The 17281-nt window shown below is 44.9% G+C and overlaps 1 protein-coding gene across 5 annotated transcripts in view; it reads right to left on the reverse strand.

Moving 5' to 3' along the window:
- Positions 1-6322: 6322 nt before the first annotated feature.
- The window catches only part of pard3ba (par-3 family cell polarity regulator beta a), a 198442-nt gene continuing 187483 nt past the window's right edge, over positions 6323-17281 (reverse strand). For all 5 annotated transcript variants that reach the window (XM_023997820.2, XM_023997819.2, XM_023997823.2 and 2 more), the window contains 2 exons: positions 16422-16498; positions 6323-9457 (listed from right to left, as the gene is read on the reverse strand). In XM_023997820.2, coding sequence (XP_023853588.1) covers positions 9091-9457; positions 16422-16498 — 444 coding nt within the window. In that variant the 3' untranslated portion in view covers positions 6323-9090. The remainder of the gene's footprint in view (positions 9458-16421; positions 16499-17281) is intronic.

The following is a 17281-nucleotide window of genomic DNA, read 5'->3' on the forward strand; positions in this document are numbered from 1 at the left end:
AGTACTGCACACGTATACCATGTACCAAGTCTGATTCAAACGAGAAATCTCACAAATGACCCCTGAATAAATAAAATAAGTCTGAAATTGGATGAAGTTGCCCCTAGACCAGGGCTGTTCAATGTCGGTCCTGGACGGCCAAAACACTCATTTGCATCCTCTCCTTCTGATCAAGGACCGATTCAGACCTGAAACACCAGGTGAGTGCAAATAACTACCAGTTAGAAACAAAAAACTGAATTGGACAACCTTGCCCTTGATCTTGGGTCAGTTTTGCTTTCGCCCACTAATGATTAAAGAGCGACTGAACGCCGAAATCTGAAGAAATCTCGAATAAATTGACATTTTTGCAGAGGTGATTTCAGTAGCACAATTTTACATCTACAGTTGAAGTCGGAGGTTTACATACACTTAGGCTGGAGTCATTAAAACTCGTTTTTCAACCACTCCACAAATTTCTTRTTAACAAACTATAGTTTGGCAAGTCAGTTAGGACATCTACTGTGTGTATCACAATTCCACTGGGTCAGAAGTTTACATACACTAAGTTGACTGTGCCTTCATACAGCTTGGAAAAGTCCAGAAAATTATGTCATGGCTTTAGAAGCTTTTGATAGGCTAATTGACATCATTTGAGTCAATTGGAGGTGTACCTGTGAATGTATTTCAAGGCCTACCTTCAAACACAGTGCCTCTTTGCTTGACATCATGGGAAAATCAAAAGAAATCAGCCAAGACCTCAGACATTTTTTTTGTAGACCTCCACAAGTCTGGTTCATCCTTGGGAGCAATTTCCAAACACCTGAAGGTACCACGTTCATCTGTACAAACAATAGTACGCAAGTATAAACCCCATGGGACCACGCAGCCGTCATACCGCTCAGAAAGGAGACGCGTTCTGTCTCGTTGAGATGAATGTACTTTGCTGCGAAATGCAAATCATATCCATAACAACAGCAAAAGGACCTTGTGAAGATGCTGGAGGAAACAGGTACAAAAGTATTTATATCCCCACTAAAACGAGTCCTATATCGACAATAACCTGAAAGGCCGCTCAGCAAGAGAACCACTGCATCCAAAACCATCATAAAAAAGCTAGACTACGTTTTGCAACTCATGGGGACAAAGGATCGTACTTCTTGGAGAAGATGTCCTCTGGTCTGATAAACAAAATAAAACTGTTGGCCATAATGACCATCAGTTATGTTTTGGAGGAAAAGAAAGGATGCTGTTGCAAAGCTTAAGAACACCACTCCAACCGTGACGCACTGGGGTGGCAGCATCATGTTGTGGGGTACTTGTGGGCTGCAAGGAGAGGACTGGTGCAACTTACAAAATAGATGGCATCATGAGGTAGGAAATTTATGTGGAATTATCTAAAAGCAACATCTCAAGACATCAAGTCAGGAAGTAAAGCTTGGTCGCAAATGGGTCTTCTCAAATGGACAATGACCCCAAGCATACTCCAAAAGTTGTGGCAAAGTGGCATAGGCACACAAAGTCAAGGTAATTGAGGAGAGGCAATCAACCAAAGCCCTGACTCAATCTATAGAAAAATGTGTGGGCAGAACTGAAAAAGCGTGTGCGAGCAAGGAGGCCTAGAAACGTTTTCTGACTCAGATTTACACTAGTCTTGTCAGAAGGAAAGGGCCATAATTCACCCAACTTATTTTGGGAAGCTTGTGGAAGGCTACCTGAAACATTTGACCCAAGTTAAACAATTTAAAGGCAATGCTACCAAATACTAATTGAGTGTATGTAAACTTCTGACCCAGTGGGAATGTGATGAAAGAAATAAAAGCTGAAATAAATAATTCTCTCTACTATTATTCTGACATTTCACATTCTTAAAATAAAGTGGTGATCCTAACTGACTTAAGACAGGGAATATTTATTTAGATTGAATGTCAGGAATTGTGAAAAACGGATTTTAAATGTATTTGGCTAAGGTGTATGTAAACTTCCGACTTCAACTGTAGCTAATTTGTTTGGTGCAGTATTTCTCAAGTAAAAAAATGTGAGTCAAATCCGCTGTGCTGCTGGTCAGGTCTGTCTCACTGTGTGTTCTGCTGTACGATCGGATAGACCACAATCACTACAGTTGTTTATCCCGTGGTAGTGGGCAAGTGGCCATTGTTGAAATCAAAACCCAAACCTCAAGTAAGTCATGATGAAGTATTGTACACAAATCTCACAAAATTCAGTTTGGACGATACTGACTTTACGACCAAAATGAACTTCTACGGGATCGGGCAGAAAGCTTAAATTCTTGTTAATCTAACTGCACTGTCTAATTTACAGTAGCTATTACAGTAAAAGAATACCACGCTATTGTTTGAGGAGAGTGCACAATTATGAACTTACATTTACATTTACATTTAAGTCATTTAGCAGACGCTCTTATCCAGAGCGACTTACAAATTGGAAAGTTCATACATATTCATCCTGGTCCCCCCGTGGGGAATGAACCCACAACCCTGGCGTTGCAAGCGCCATGCTCTACCAACTGAGCCACACGGGACCGGGAACTTGAACATTTATTAATTATCCAATTAGGTACATTTGGGCAGTCTTGATACAAYGTTTTGAACAGATATGCAATGGTTCATTGGATCAGTCTGCACATACAATGCTACCATCTAGTGGCCAAAATCTAAATTGCGTCTGGGCTGGAATAATACATTATGGCCTCTCTTGAATATCGAAGATGGTTTAAAAAAAGAAGAAAAAAWAGTTATTTATTTGTATTATTTTTTACCAGATCTAATGTGATATATTCTCCTACATTAATTTCACATTTCCACAAACGTCAAAGTGTTTCCTTTCAAATGGTATGAAGAATATGCACATCCTTGCTTCAGGTCCTGAGCTACAGGCAGTTAGATCTTGGTATGTCATTTTAGGCGAAAATTGAAAAAAGGGTCAGATCCTACTTGCACTTTGTTTCTGACTACTATCGATGTCACATATGCTAATTTCAAAGAGAGAAGTTGATTCTTGAGTTCAGTTAAGGTTTAGATTAGGGGAGGGGAAGCTGATCCTAGATCTGTACCTAAGGAAAATGTCACCCCCCAGCTGAAACAGCCACAGCGCGTTCTGCAGACKGCTGTGTTAGTCCAATGGGTACGAGGACAGGTGAAGGTCCAGTCAACGACTGACTAACTCATCAGCCCGTCATTCCCATCTCCATTGAAGCACCCACTTAAACATCCCCGTTTTAACTCCACGTTACCCACCCACTTTCCTTTTCCCATGGCCCATATAACCCCAAGACCATTTGCATCCCAAATGGCACCCTATTCCCTACATAGAGCACTACWTTTGAACTCTGGTCAAAATTGGTGCACTMTATAGGTAGAGGGTGACATTTGGGACCCAGCCCATGAGTCTCTGGCTTTATAATGGAGTGTATAATGAAATGAGGAAATCCACTCAGGCTAYGCAGTGAAGTCTGATTAGCTCTGATACTGAGCTCATGATGTCATGATAAGGAGGGGTTGAAATGAATGCGGGACAGCGGTGACGGACGAWGGAATAGGGCTTAATGCATCGGAATGTGGTTTTATGAAGAGGATGAGGTCATAAAGAGAGCGAGCATCCGTCTGTTATTGCGGTTCGGGCAATGCGAGGGCATACGGGACTCCTACATGCTCCTGAACGCTCAGCTCTATAATTTTTTTTAGGGGCCGCATGGGAGTGATAACTCTTTCCCGCTTCACCCTCTCCAGAGTAGGGCTTTGATTGACACATGTTGGTGTGCTAGGAGGCGCTGGTGGAATAGGGAAGCTCAAGAACATATCAAGGGAATACCGTGTCTGCCTATTTCCTGCTTTCGAGAAATAACTAGAGCACCCTGAGCCTGTTTTTTTTTAGGATTACGTGTTTTTTGGGGGATTCACATTAGAATGTGAAATTAGGTTTCAAATTAATTCACAACACCCCTTYGACCTAGCCCCGAAAAAGAAAACAAGTAAAAAAACATATTAWAAAAAGGTCATACATTTGTAGAATTCAGGAGATCAAAAAGACAAAGACCAGACATTCAGAACTGACAAACAGGAAGTAGAAGAGAAAAAAAAGCAAAGAAATTAGCAGAATTTCTAGGATATCAAAAATACAAAGGCCAGGTATTCAGAACTGGCAGAGGAAGAAGAAAACGGAGTCGAAATGTGACTCAGCAGATAGGCCTTTTATTAGAGCGAGACGACTTCTGTCTCAAAGTGGGGAAATGATAAGACCTTGACATGAAGATTAGAAACAAACCCAACAAAGCATGAAAAGATGTCTGAGGCACCAAATGAGGGACCGTGACCCTGTGAACGTGGCCGACTCCATATAATGGGGTGTGACAGTGGATTTGTCATGCGGCGTGATAGAGGATTTATTGTGTCCTTCCGTGACCGTGCTTGAGTGGGAGTGAGAGACACACACACACACGTTGATACAGACCCACACTCTTACAGACAGACAGACTCTTACAGAGAGTCAGACAGACTGACACAGACAACGCACTCGCACAGACTGACAGACAGTCCTGGTTCTCAGAAGTAGAAGGAGCATAATGGGACAGACACTCAAATTGAAAGTAATGTATAGTGTGAGGCCTGGCAGCCATTTTTTTTGGGGGGGGGAGTTCCCCTTAAGCATCAATTTACCACAATATCTTTGAGGTTCTCTGTATCCTATATGGTATATCCTAAAGAGTAGAGACAAAAACATGCATAGATACCACGSATTACAAATACATAATATCACGTCTGSATAATYTCTTTTTTTGTCAGAWTCGTGTTCATTAGGCACCAAATGCAGAAAAATGGCCTGAAACACRAATGGACAACCTGGACTTGTCCAATAAGAAAGCTCATTCACATTTTCCTTTGCAGAACATTTTGAACACAACACTAATGAACACAACCCATATAAGGTAAATGGGTCAGGGTGTTTCAACCCAGTCTGGGTTGTATTGACTAAGCATCAAACAGAAGAAAACAAATTGAAACTGGAAGGCGGCTACCTCGACTAAATGCACATTTATTTCTCTGTTTCAAAAAGGTTTTGATACGGTGTGCACTAATGAACAAGAACCAGGTAGAGTGAAGGGTGTCAAGGTGTTTCACCATAGTCTGGGTACAGGGTACAGACAGTGATCTGTGGAAGTTTAAGGGTGCATCCCAAATGACACCCTATTCCCTATGGGCCCGATTCCGACTTAGGAAATGTATGCCTTTTCAACACACTTCACAGTAGTTGGTATTTAGACTTACCTTATGCAGGTGCGTAACGGCCTTTGCAAGCGTGGTTCCCTTATTTATGCACCTTTTAGGTTAGGGTTAGAAAAGTATGAATGAATCATAAGGTTTGGAGAGCCTTAGATTGATTGATGAATCAGAAATACAGTGGTTTGATTCATCCTGAAATTAGTCAAATTGAAGTTCAATCCATGAGTTATAGGAAGGTGGGGGAAAAAAGTGTACAATAAGGGTTGAACAATAGTCCTATAAATATACCMTAATCCTCACTAATCATTTAACTGTATGAAAACGGTCCATTGAACCGAGCTCCAGGTTTAACCTGCTACGTGTGGTCTGAGTTCCATAATGATTCAAGTAGGCTACATGTCCCAAATGATTGCACAACGTTAGCCTAAAATGATCGACTACTGATAGCGACCCTCAGGAACAACTACACAGACATGACAGAGGAAAGGTAAACGGAAGGGAAGTGAGGTGATGGCGGCGGATAAATGGCACAACAATGGGCCTCAGGATCTTGTCATGGTATCTCTGTGCATTTAAATCGCCATCGATAAAATGCAATTTTTTCCGTTGTCCGTAGCTTATGCCTGCCCATACCATAACCCCACCTCCACCATGGCGCACTCTGTTCACAATGTTGACATCAGCAAACTACTTGCCCACACAACGCCAATCATGTGGTCTGCAGTTGTGAGGCCGGTTGGACATACTGCCAAATTCTCTAAAACGACGTTCGGAGGCGGCTTATGGTAGAGAAATGAACACTAAATTATCTGGCAACAGCTCTGGTGGACATCCCTGCAGTCAGCATGCCAATTGTACACTCTCTTGAAACTTTTAACATCTGTGGCATTGTGTTGTGTGAGACATCTGCAGATTTTAGAGTGGGCTTTTATTGTCCCCAACACAAGGTGCACATGTGTAATGATCATGTTGTTTAATCTGCTTCTTGATATGCCACCCCTGTCAAGTGGATGGATTATCTTGGCAAAGGAGAATTGCTAACTAACAGGGATGAAAACAAATTTGTGCACAAAATGAGAGAAATAAGCTTTTAGTGAGAATGGAACATTTCTGGAATCTTTTATTTCAGCTCAAAACATGGGACAAACACTTTACATGTTGCGTTTATATTTTTATTCAGTGAATAAATGTCTGTGGGTATTACCGACAGTGGCTCCTGATAGTGGCTAATATTTAACATGATACAAATTGTAAAAAAAAACACTGAAAAAAAGCTTGGGTATATAATTAAAACATTTTAAAGTGCATACATCAACTCGGCAGGTTCAGCCCTACAAACCTATAGCTTGGTATTCCAAATTTCATCCACGCAAATTATGAGAGCACACAATAAAATGTTTGATTAACTGCATAGCTATTTACAGCCTAATTCACTRAGGAAAATGGGCCACAGTACATATGTTATTCATKGTTTCCTCGTGCGTAAAAGGTCGTGGCATTAAGTCAAGGTCAGAATACAGCTTTAGACACCTCAAACACACCTTTATTTCTTAGGTCTCCACCCAAAACGAATAGCGGGTGAACAGCATGCTATTATCATGCATAGATTCACAGTCAGAATATGCAGAGAGTGTGCATTAAAGGGAATTACGTTCCATTTACGCATGCTTAACTCGGGTCAGAATCGTCCCCAATATGCCCTACTGGCCCTGGTCAAAAGCAATGCACTATGTAGGAAATAGGGTGCCATTTGGGATGAAGTCTGAAACACACCGACTGGCCTCGGCAGTAATTAAACACTAACTGATAAAATGAGCCCTCAACAGATTCTAATTATCCTCATTTCAACCTCTAATTCCACCAATCAGCCAGAACTTCCATTTCTGTGGGAGCAAATTGGGAGGTAATCACTTCAGCACAGAGATCTCCTCAGTCTTAATTGTTGAGGGTGATTCAGTCTTTATCAGCATTAAGACTGGGMCTGCGTCCCAAATGGCACCCTATTCCCTAAATAGTGCAATACTTTTGACTAGAGCCCTATGAGCTGGTCCAATGGGCCCTGGTCAAAAGCATGGCACTATGTAGAGAATAGGGTGCCATTTGGGACGCACCCTGGGCCTCTCTGTTATCGTAGGGGGCTAATTTATCTCCAATGGGAAGGCTAAACTGGGTTGAAAATCTTAATGAATCATTTGGGCGAGATGAGTCATCATATTGGCGATTGATAATCGGGATCGTTTGCATAACTTCGCAATTTCATCATCCTGTGAAATGAGACAGCTAAATTGGTGAACAATAAATGGATGTATCTTTGCATACTGTATATGATCATTTACAATGTATATTTCATGCACAGCACAATATAAAAACATCCGTTTACAAACAAAGGTTAAAATGTATCATCATTAACGTACAWTATGACATGATCAGCGGTCAGCGTTGTGATTCTTTACCATCACACAAGAGAAATGATATCAATGGAGAGAAAGGATAATCCCGGTGCATATGAGTAACATGTTAAAGTGTCTCTCYTAGGCTTCATCACTGGAGACTGTGGCTATGTCCCAAATGGCACTGTATTCCCTATTTAGTGCACTACTTTTGACCAGGCCTCATAAGGCTATGGACACAGCCCATATGGGTTCTGCTCAAAAGTGCAGTATATAGGGAATAGGGTGCCATTCRGGACATGTGATGTGATGAATATAGTTCATCAACACAGAACATTTCATTTGTTCAACAGTGTCTTTACGATTACATAACCCAAATTTGACATAGCCATTTTAAAATCATAAACATCACACACATTATACTTTACTTAAAAAAATACATTATGGGCAGCAGACTTTTGTTTTAGGCAAACAACAGTTAATGGAAGGTTTTTAGCCAAGGCCACAACCAAATCAAAACAAATTCTAAAAACACCCACATCTAAAAGGCAGATGGAAGGGACACGGCAGGARGGAAAAGATGCTTCGATGTGGACTTCATTTCCTGTTTCTCACCTCCTGTTCCTCCGACCTTGTTTCTTAGGATCAACTTCCTGTCCAGTGTCAACTTCTTGTCCAGTCGTCTTTTTGTCTTCCGTTATCTCGAAACCCTAWTTTTACCATCCCTGGCCTCTCACTGTTGTTCCAGAAGGGGAGGGGCCTGTCTTTAAGTTTGTGCAAGCCAGCAACCCTGCAAGAGCTCGGCTGGTAATCAATTAAAAGTCTCTTTCCAATCTGTACATCATGTCTACCTCCAGTCATTCTGGACCCCTGTGAATCTAAAGTCATTATTTACATCCCCACACACGCATAAAGATACATTTCTAAACATACCTCTATACACACAGACCTTCACTGCTTCTAAAACATGTCAGCAGCTGAGAGGAGTGGTGTTCCGATGATGGCCTGGTCCATAAACCACCCCTTCCAAATGGCACCCTATTCCCTACATAGTGCACTACTTTTGACCTGGTCAAAAGAAGTGCACTASATAGGGAATAGAGTGCCATTTGGGATGCAAGCCCTTTCCCTACTGCTTTGATGTTTGTGGATCTCAAAGACCTGGATAGGTGTAAGCAGTATGGCTCAAGCCCATTCAGATCCAGAGACACCAAACGAGGTAGGGGGGATGTTTTCAGACGGGGGGGCTGTAGAGAAGCAACGAGTGCGTCTGATTTAGGGTTGGAGTAGTCAGTAATCGTTCCAAAATTCCCAGGTTTTCCAGAAATCCCAGGATGGAAGATCCAGGGAATCAAGAAGAAATCAAATCAAATMAGGTAGAAACCTGGGAATCTTCCAACTGGGATTTCTGGGAAATCYGGAATTTKGGGAAAGTTACCAGAATTCTGCAACCCCAGTCTGAGTCCATCTAKCGATCACACCTACACCGCTCCGATCATGGGGTTCTTCTGGCGTGGGTCYGGCTGCCTRCCGTCCCTGTAGCCGTCGCCGTGGCGCTCGGGGCTGGCGAAGCGGCCGGGGCTGGCGTCACGGTAACCGCCCCTGCCCACTGTCTCGTAGCGGGGGGCACGGGTGCCTGGTGCGGGGGGCACATCCTGGCGCTGGGCAGCCCGGTGGGGCGAGGTTTGGTAGTACCTGGGGTCCACCTGYGGTGGCCCAGCGGGCGAGTTGACCCGGGGCAGGCTGGAGGGGCGGGGCTGGGCCTCTCTAGGGGGGTAGTAGTTGTCTCGGCCGGGGTAACCGGGTGCTGTCCTAGACTGGGTGGGGTAGTCATTCGGATCCGTTCTCCTGCGACACACACACCCACACACAGAGGACAGAAACATTAGAGTGTAGACCATTTTTTCCCGAAAAATGTGTTTTCAGTCAACTTGTGTGTGTGCATACGCTTGTGTGTAAATGCACATATCTGATTGAGTGTGTGAGTGTGTGACTCAGGGGGGGTAGCGCAGTAAGGAGGCTGCAGGCAGCTGGGTGTCTCGGATTCCCTCCCAGTGACTGTGGGGTGATTAGGGGGCTAAGCTCCTGGGGTAAGGAGACACTCAGGGTGACTCACAGAGGCAGGATGGATCACCTTTCACAGCCACATTCACATTTTTCTCTGCTCACGCTCTGCCCTGCCTGGGCTAAGTTACACACACAGCCAACAACCAGGACCAAAGCCAAAAACTAGGCCTTCTCCCAGGTCAGATAGAGGTGATAGTACAGGGGAAACTGCACTGGTAAATTCCCTGTACATTTTCATACATGCATTTGTGATACCAACTTGCTTTACTTACACACACACACACACACACACACACACACAACAGCACACCACACACACACACACACACACACACACTTCCTCCAAGGTGCATTACAACACATGACCATAAACCACATCCCACCCACCAGCTCTACATCCGCTGAGGACAATAACATGTCCATCTATTCATCAATCCAGCCATCCCTCAATCTCTGGATGGAGAGACGGATAGAGGGATAGATTAATAGATGTGATGCTGKGAAAGGGTCATTTCAGGGCAGATTTGGCCTCTGTAAGCTGGTGGAAAGATGTTTAGGCTAGTGGGAAGACGGAGGAGGATGTGGAGGTGAAAGCCTGTTTCGGAGGCCTTGASCTGGGGTGAAGGCTCAGGTGCTYTCCCCTCCCTCAAAACCCCCGCTGGCCGGCTSCTAATCACTAGTGATGAAACATCTGGCTTTCATTTCTCTCCATCTCTCGCYCTCTTCCTCTCCCTCCTTATCGCCTCTCTTGGCCCTTAGTGACATCATAGGGGCACCACGTCTACATAAACCACATGCTGTTGRTGTCTGGCACGCCTAGTCCACTGCCCCGCACACCAGAKMTCTCCCAAGGGAAGCACATACACGACTTGTTATGACACACAGTCAACAGGTGCAGAGCCGTCAACACTGAGCACGCCTGTGAGTGGACAGCGAGCTCTACTCTCKGAGAGATAGACAGAGGAGGGCACAACGAGGGCTTTTCAAACTCCATGTATACATGTATGTGAGTGTAAAGGTGATGGCGGATGTACATGTGTATCTAAATGTATGTCAGTATAATGGATGTGTGTGTATGTATGTGGGTATGTATATGTACGTGTGTGTGTGCATGTTTGTGTCTGTGAGTGTATGYGAGTATGTGTAAGGTGTGTAATATACACTATATATACATACAAGTATGTGGACACACCTTCAAWTTAGTGAATTCGGCTATTTCAGCCACACCCGTTGCTGACAGGTGTATAACATCGAGCACACAGCCATGCAATCTCCATGGACAAACATTGGCAATAGATTGGCCTTACTGAAGAGCTCATGGTCTCCATGTCCGAGCAGCCTAACAMGCCAAAGATCACCATGCGCAATGCCAAGYGTCAGCTGGAGTGGTGTAAAGCTCGCTGCCATTTGACTCTGGAGCAGTGGAAACGCGTTCTCTGGAGTGATGAATCACACTTCACCATCTAGCAGTCCGATGCCAGGAGAAYACTACCTGCCTGAATGCAACTGTAAAGTTTGGTGGAGGAGGAATTAATGGTMTTGGTCTGATTGTCATGGTTCGAGCTAGACCCCTTAGTTCCAGTGAAGGGAAATCTTAACGCTACAGCATACAATGACATTCTAGATGATTCTGTGTTTCCAACTTTGTGGCAACAGTTTTGGGAAAGCCCTTTCCTGTTTCAGCATGACAATTCCCCCATGCAGAAAGGGAGGTCCATACAGAAATGGTTTGTCGAGATCAGTGTGGAAGAACTTGACTGGCCTGCACAGAGCCCTGACCTCAACCACATCAAAAACTTTTGGGATGAATTGGAACGCCGACTGCGAGCCAGGCCTAATCACCCAACATCATKMTCTTGTGACTGAATGGAAGCAGCAATGTTCCAACATGTAGTGGAAAGCCTTCCCAGAAGAGTGGAGGCTGTTATAGCAGCAAAGGGGCGACAAACTCCATGATTTTGGAATGAGATGTTCGACGAGCAGGTGTCCACATACTTTTGGCCATGTAATAAAACCTGACAGAGGGAGGTGTGATCCTATCCACATGGGCCAAGAGAACGCTACCAATAACATGTCATGTAATGAATCTGACTCACACCTCTCAACTGTCACCACTCTATAGCTGCATCCCAAATGRCACCCTATTCGCAATATAGCACACTACTTTTGACCAGGGACCATAAGGCTCTGGTCAAAAGTAGTGCACCATATAGGGTATAGGGTGCTATTTACATTTTGGGACACATACTATACCATGCAAACAGCCCTTGAGATGTGGCCTGAAAATGGGGAGATGGTGTGTGTGTGTGTCTGGTGGGTTGTGTGTTCATTTGGTCTGTGTGTCTATGTGGCGTGTTGTGTGTGTGTGCGTCTATGTGGCGTGTTGTGTGTGTGCGTGTGTGCGTGTGTGCGTGTGCGCGTGTGTGCGTGTGTGTGTGTGTGTGTGTGTGTGTGTGTGTGTGCGTGCGTGCGTGCGTGCAATGACATTTGGGCATAGTTTCCACCTTACGCCAAGGAGGAATTTGGCCCTGGTGAGTGAAGGGGACTATTTGCACCTGCCCAAGGAAACGGAAGGATAATTATGCCCTGTGGTTCTTATCTGACCCCCAATAAACTCCATTGGTGGGAGGGAACACAGCTGGTAGCTAGCAGCCATGGAGGCCACGGAGAGGTTGCTTGGAGGGGATCTAACCCATTCTCTGGAGGGTCCATAGCACTTACTGACAATCTGCATAAGTGTGTGTATGCGTGCGAATGTTTCAGTTTGTGCTATGGACTTTCCAAAATAACAGACAGACGGAGGGATAGACATAGACACATGGCAGGCTGAGTGCTAGAGACAGAGGCCAGACCAGGCTGGTTTCACATTAAAGGGATATTTGGCAACGTGGCAATTTATCTACTTCCCCAGAACTAGACACCCGTAGATTTCTATTCATTGCTCCAGTCGCAAAACTACCACCTTTAACTTCCTGGACACAGAGACATACACATGGTATCCACGAGTTCATCTGACTCTGGAGAGGTAGATAAAGGTGTTCATTGCCAAAATCTCAAACTATCCCTTTAAAGATAAAGGCTGCTTTAGAGAGAGGTTATTGTTAATCAAACCAGGCTAGATAAACATTGGGGAGAGGGCTTTCACACAGACAAGCATGCACACCGCCACGCACAAAATGTCTCTGTGTTTGCCATCGCTCCGTCTACTCTATAGTGAGTACAGTGTGAATTACACACTGTTATCCCACTGAGACCTTTACASAGGAGTAACACGGACTAAAATGAGACTGAACAGCATCAACAATTCTACCAGATATCCTGGTGGCCAATTACTAAGTGGTAAAAATAAACTTYCCAGATTGAACTACTGCTACTTCAACTGGTTCAGATCTAAAACACATTGTCAGCCTTGACTAGATCTTTCCGTCTGTTTTGTGACCTCATTGGTCAGCAGTCGATGACTCATTCACTCAAAGTGTGTGTTTACCCTTTGTTTTATTTATAAGGTCATGATTTCGTTTTCCAAAAATGCTTGTGCCTGCCTCGGTGACTGTCGGAGAGGGAGAAGAGACCAAAAGAGGGAAACAGAAAGAGCGCGAGCTCTCCAGGCAGCCAGAGCCCACATAATGCCTTTATGAAAGCCTAATGGCTAAACCGGTTTAATTTCCAAAACACTGATTTCATTACGGGCCCCTCGGTTTCATCGAAAACAGAGTTAGCGGGGGAAAGAGTACCGCGGCCTGCATTTACTCCGGACCGAAACGGCAACACACTGCCACAAAAAGGGAGCAATGAAGTGGCGACGCCAAACAAAAAAGTTCAAATCACTTCTTAACAGGTTCCGCAGAGACTTGAAGAACCGATCAGGACCCATATTCACAACATTTCTCACAGTAGGAGTGCTGATCTAGAATCAGTTCACCCCTGTCCATGTAATTGTTTTCATTGTGATCATAAGGCACTCCTACTCTGAGACGCTTGATACATACAGCACCGGATCATGTCCCGTGTTAAGGAGCGTCGTGAATGAGGAAGACGGGACGGAAAGTCTACCGTTTAACTCTTCTCTTGGGTCTGAGAAACCTACAATTACTTAGCATGCCAATAAAAGGTCAATGAATTGAAATGATCTGAATTGAAACGAGAAGGGATGCGGTTAGTGAGAGACCAATGCTCATGTGCTGATCAAACATTTGCCCAGCATGCACCTGTTTAAGTGACATACAGCGCTGACGTGGCCATCTGTCGGGGAGCTAAGCCATGCTCACAAGAAAACGCGCACACACAGCTCCAATCACGGATCATTAGGAGGAGACAAGAGACCACGGATCAGTGGGTCGGAGACACTGTAGGTGCCGTGGAACAAAACGACTGAGACGAGACCAGGGAAGGTTAAAGTCAGGGGCAGTGTGTTTGTGTGGTCAGATTGGTCCTCAGGTGTTGAGGAGGACACACAGACAACCCTTCTGGTTTATGGCGTAGCGTTGCACTTTGTGAAGACATTTACATTACTACTGTAGTTCTGGAGTTAAATGTGCCATGCAGACCACACACACACACACACACACACACACACACACACACACACACACCCTAATTCATGAGGGTAATATCAGTCCTCCATCTGAAGCACTGGCCACCGGCTACACATTAAATCACACAATTATTAGCCCAGCGACCACCGTTCATGCACACAAGCCCGGATCAGCAGTCTAATCCAATCACCTACGGGTCATGGGCCGTTCTGATTGGCTAACCTGGGGCTGAGCCGTGGAGCCCATGACCCAGTGCTTCAGAACAGTAATGACCTTAATGTGCTCCATATGGGATAGAGTGTGTGTGTGTTTTACCCCTCCCTCTCTCTCCCTCCCCTCTTCCTCCCTGTCCCCCCATCACCAAAACCCCAGTCTAGGGAAAAGCTGATCCCCACTACAGGAGCAGGGGTTGGGATGGGGAGAATAGAGGGGTACCACCATTCCCCCCTAAGGCACTGGACTTCCAGACATGCAGCCCCCCCCCCACACAGCCAGTGTCGGCTCCTTCCTCACAAAAGACAGGCCAAATGTATGCTAATGCAACACAGCCGCACAGCAGAGACACACTCATTTGAGAGGAAATGGCTTTCAATGAGCTGGGCCCGGGGGGATCTCGAAGCAAAGTTCAGCTCGGTTTGAAAAACACATTTATTTCACTTCCCTCTCTATTTCTCTCTCCCTCTTTCTGTATTTGTCCCCCTCCAAAATCCAGAAATATATTCCCCCTATCTCTCTCTCTTTGTTTTGTCAAATTCCTGGAATAAATTTAGGTCCCCTCGTCTTGGTATTGACGCTTCGGGGAGATGTAGTGTTTCTGGGGTACAGGGCTTGTGTTTCATCCTCGAGTGAACATCTAAAAACAAGAGCGCAAACGTACAAGGTTTGGAATGAATCATTCGGAGGCAAGTGCGTGCAGCACTTCATTCTCTCTTTGTTCTGGTGCTGAAAACGTGCCGCTCCCCACCAGCGGTTTAATGCCCTGTCACTCTGTGTACTGTCGTCTCACACTGAGACTTGAACAAAGGCTTATGGGGTTGACACCTCTCACGAAAATCAGAAGAGAGGGGGGCTAAGCGACAGCTCGGACATTTCTCTCGACAGTTCATTTAACCGCCTGCGATTCGACACCGGTCGAGTGCGAGTCACCATGAGTTCGTCAGACATGTGTTAGCATAATCTTAGCATTAGCTCACAGTCTAGAAGAGACAGTTCTCCAGACCCAATCAGTCACACTGCTCCTGTCAGTCTATGCTCTGTTTAGTTATAGTGCATCTCAGTCAGTGTGGCTCCACTCCCTTCTCCTTGGTGCCCCTCATATCAGCCAGAGCAATAACSCGTGAAATGACTGCTCTCTCCGCACCGCTCCACTGTGTGCTCTGGTTGTCTTCCAGGCCCACCACACTGCACCCATCTATGGGGTGTGTTCTCCTGGTTAGCGCTGGGGGACTTTAACACAGCAGAGTGTGTGGGTGGTAGAGGGGAAAGAGCGTGTGAGTGTTTGAGTATATGTTACAGAAGATACTAAGTCTACATGTGTGYAAGTGACATTTGACATGAGGATGTTGAGCCAGACGGATAGAGTAACATGGTAATTGTTATATAATATAATGTAGAGCGTGCATACATTTCCGTATGGGTGGTCCCAGCCGGAATCGAACCCACGACTTTGGCATTGGGCCGTGCTCTACAAACTGAGCTGCACAGAACCGCATCATGCTCATGCATAATCTAGGTGGACCTCTGTGGCGCAGAGAAAGGATCCATCCACYGTCGATCCTCTCTGTCTCCCAGGAGCTGATCAGGGCTACTCCCGGGATGAGGAGGCTCTCCCAAGGCAAACACTCCAGATTTAATTATAAGCTCTAAAGAGGATTACTCGCTCTGCTGCAGTGTGTGTGTGTGTGTGTGTGTGTGTGTGCGTGCGTGCGCGTGCTGATGGTGGCCTAAAACAGATAAGAATACAGACAGACAGATTTGCATGCACAGACACACACGCCAGGGTTGGACTCAATTCAAAATTGAAGGCAGTCAATTCAGGAAGTGATTTGAAATAAAATTCTGAAGCTTTTATTTTTCAATTCATTGTAAAGTCATTGAAAATAAGAAATGCCTTTTTTTTCTATTATTGAATCGTAATTCAAATGTACTTCCTGAAATGAACTGCCTTCAATTCGAATTGAGCCCGACCCTGACAGGCACACACAGCCTACCTGGAGTGGGCTGCGTACTGTCGCTCCACGTCCTCATAGCGGGGTGCCGGGCCGGTATCAGGTCCTCTCACGGCCAYCTGTAGAGGAGAGAGGCACATAATGGTTAATGTTATTGATACTATTACACACCTGTCTGTCAGTCTCTGTCTACCCCCCCAACGTCACTGGCTAAGCCTGCGGATGGCTTACTGTTAGGGTTCATATAAGGGTYAGCGTTAGTTATACGGGTAAGAGTTAATATTGGTTAGTTGTAGCTGTAGCCTACAGTCAATTGAGACAGGACAAATAATGTTATTACAAATACCTGTCTGTCTACCCCCACCATCACTTGACCTACAATATTTTGCTGGGTGACCAGGAATTTTAATTTAGACAAATTAAGGATTCTAGCTTTAATAGCTCAAATATTGTTTTACGTGTGCCTCCATTTTTCAATTTAGGTGCCCCCATGGTCCTTGTAAAAAAAGGGCGGTGTAGGGTTTGTAGTAATGGTTAGTGGGGGGGGGCGACGACAAAAACATGTAATCCCCTGAAGAGAGCTCTTTACCTCCACATCCCACAACACATTCAATGTATATCTATTCCCTGTCACTATAATTAATATTTCTTTTGAATCTTTAACTCTGCATTGTTGAAAAAGGACCCGCAAGTAAGCATTTCACTGTTASTTTACACCTTGTTGTTGTTGTTTACGAAGCATGTGAGACAGACCTTTAAACAGGTCAACATTCACAAGGTCGCAGGGCCAGACGGATTACCAGGACGTGTACTCCGAGCAAGCGCTGACCAACTRGCAAGTGTCTTCACTGACATGTTCAACCTCTCCCTGTCTGAGTCTGTAATACCAACATGTTTCAAGC

This window comes from Salvelinus sp. IW2-2015, linkage group LG12 (genome assembly GCF_002910315.2).
Source record: "Salvelinus sp. IW2-2015 linkage group LG12, ASM291031v2, whole genome shotgun sequence".
Classification (NCBI taxonomy): Eukaryota; Metazoa; Chordata; class Actinopteri; order Salmoniformes; family Salmonidae; genus Salvelinus; species Salvelinus sp. IW2-2015.